The sequence below is a fragment of the Pygoscelis adeliae genome, unplaced genomic scaffold (assembly GCF_000699105.1).
Source record: "Pygoscelis adeliae isolate BGI_AS28 unplaced genomic scaffold, ASM69910v1 Scaffold514, whole genome shotgun sequence".
Taxonomy (NCBI): Eukaryota; Metazoa; Chordata; class Aves; order Sphenisciformes; family Spheniscidae; genus Pygoscelis; species Pygoscelis adeliae.
In genome coordinates, this window is record NW_008824594.1 from 437308 (window position 1) to 438473 (window position 1166).

At 67.2% G+C, this 1166-nt stretch overlaps 1 protein-coding gene across 1 annotated transcript in view; it reads left to right on the forward strand.

Annotated features, from left to right (window-relative positions):
• The first annotated feature begins 350 nt into the window (after nucleotides 1-350).
• The window catches only part of SLC4A9 (solute carrier family 4, sodium bicarbonate cotransporter, member 9), a 15687-nt gene continuing 14871 nt past the window's right edge, over nucleotides 351-1166 (forward strand). The window contains exon 1 of the mRNA XM_009322291.1: nucleotides 351-607. Coding sequence (XP_009320566.1) covers nucleotides 351-607 — 257 coding nt within the window. The remainder of the gene's footprint in view (nucleotides 608-1166) is intronic.

Below are 1166 nucleotides of genomic sequence, written 5' to 3' on the forward strand. Positions count from 1 at the left end.
AAGCCTTGCAGGGTGCAGGAGGGCTTGAGGGCACGCTGCTCCCCCGAGAGCAGCAGTGCAGCTTCGTTCACGCGGGTCGCTAGAAGAAGGCAGGGGGGTCCCCTGGTCTCTGGCCCAGGTGGGTGGCTGGGGGTGGCAGGAGCTGGCCACGCTGGGACCTGCGTGGCTGGCCCCAGTGTTTTGAGATCGTTGTTTTGGGCTCAGCTCCCGTGTATTGGTTTGTGGCCAGTTTAAACTGGTTCGCAGCTTTTATAAGGTGTGGGATGAGTGGGATCCTGCGAGTGCCGGCAGCTCCGGAGGGGAGCCCCTGGTGGGGGGTGGTGCTGGTGGTGGTGGCCATGTGAGCCCACATGCCCGGGGTGGCCGGCACGGCTCTCCGGGTGGCAGACACCCGCTCACAGCCCAGACCAGAGGGGAGCAACTCTGAAGCTCCCTACCAGGCTTTCAGCTGCAGCATCTCCCCCTCCAGCATGGCCCCAGCGGCCCAGCGAGCCGGTGCCGCCCTGCAGCGGAAGGAGTGGGGGGACACCACCTGCCCGCTGCTCTTCATCCAGCTCAACCAGCTCCTCAGCACCCCAGCGGGGCTGGAGTGGAGAGAGACGGCCAGGTAGGCGTGCCTGCAGTGGCCAAACTGCCTGGCGACACTTTGGGAAGCCCAGCCTTCGAAAGCCCAGCTCTGACGGAGCCCATGGCATCTCCCAAGGCTGGTGGTTCCTCAACCTCAGCCCCAAAGCAGGGCCGCTCACTGCCCTCTGCCCCCGCCGGTGCCTGCGCTGCTTCTGCCTGGCTCAGGGTGACTCGTTTCATGGGAGAGGGCAGGGTGTCAGGCAGGGCGCAGGCAGTGACCCTGCACGGGCACAGTGCCCTTGCTCCTGCTCCTGCCTTTGCTGCCTCTCCAAGGCTCCAGTGGCTGTGCCAGGGCTGGGACGGTGCTTTGACGCTCCCCAGATCCAGCTGCCCAGCATGTCTCAGGAGGCGATGGGGGGGTGTAGGTCAGGGCAGGCTTGGCTGGGGATGATGGGGCCCAACGGAGAGGAGCCGGGGCCAGCTGGGTGCTGGTGTGGGGCAGGAGCGTGGCTGCGGTGTCCCCACACCCCACACCGCCCCTCTGCAGCTCGGCAGGGGCACAGGGACATGGGCCACGGGGGTCCGGGGGCAGCGGTGGG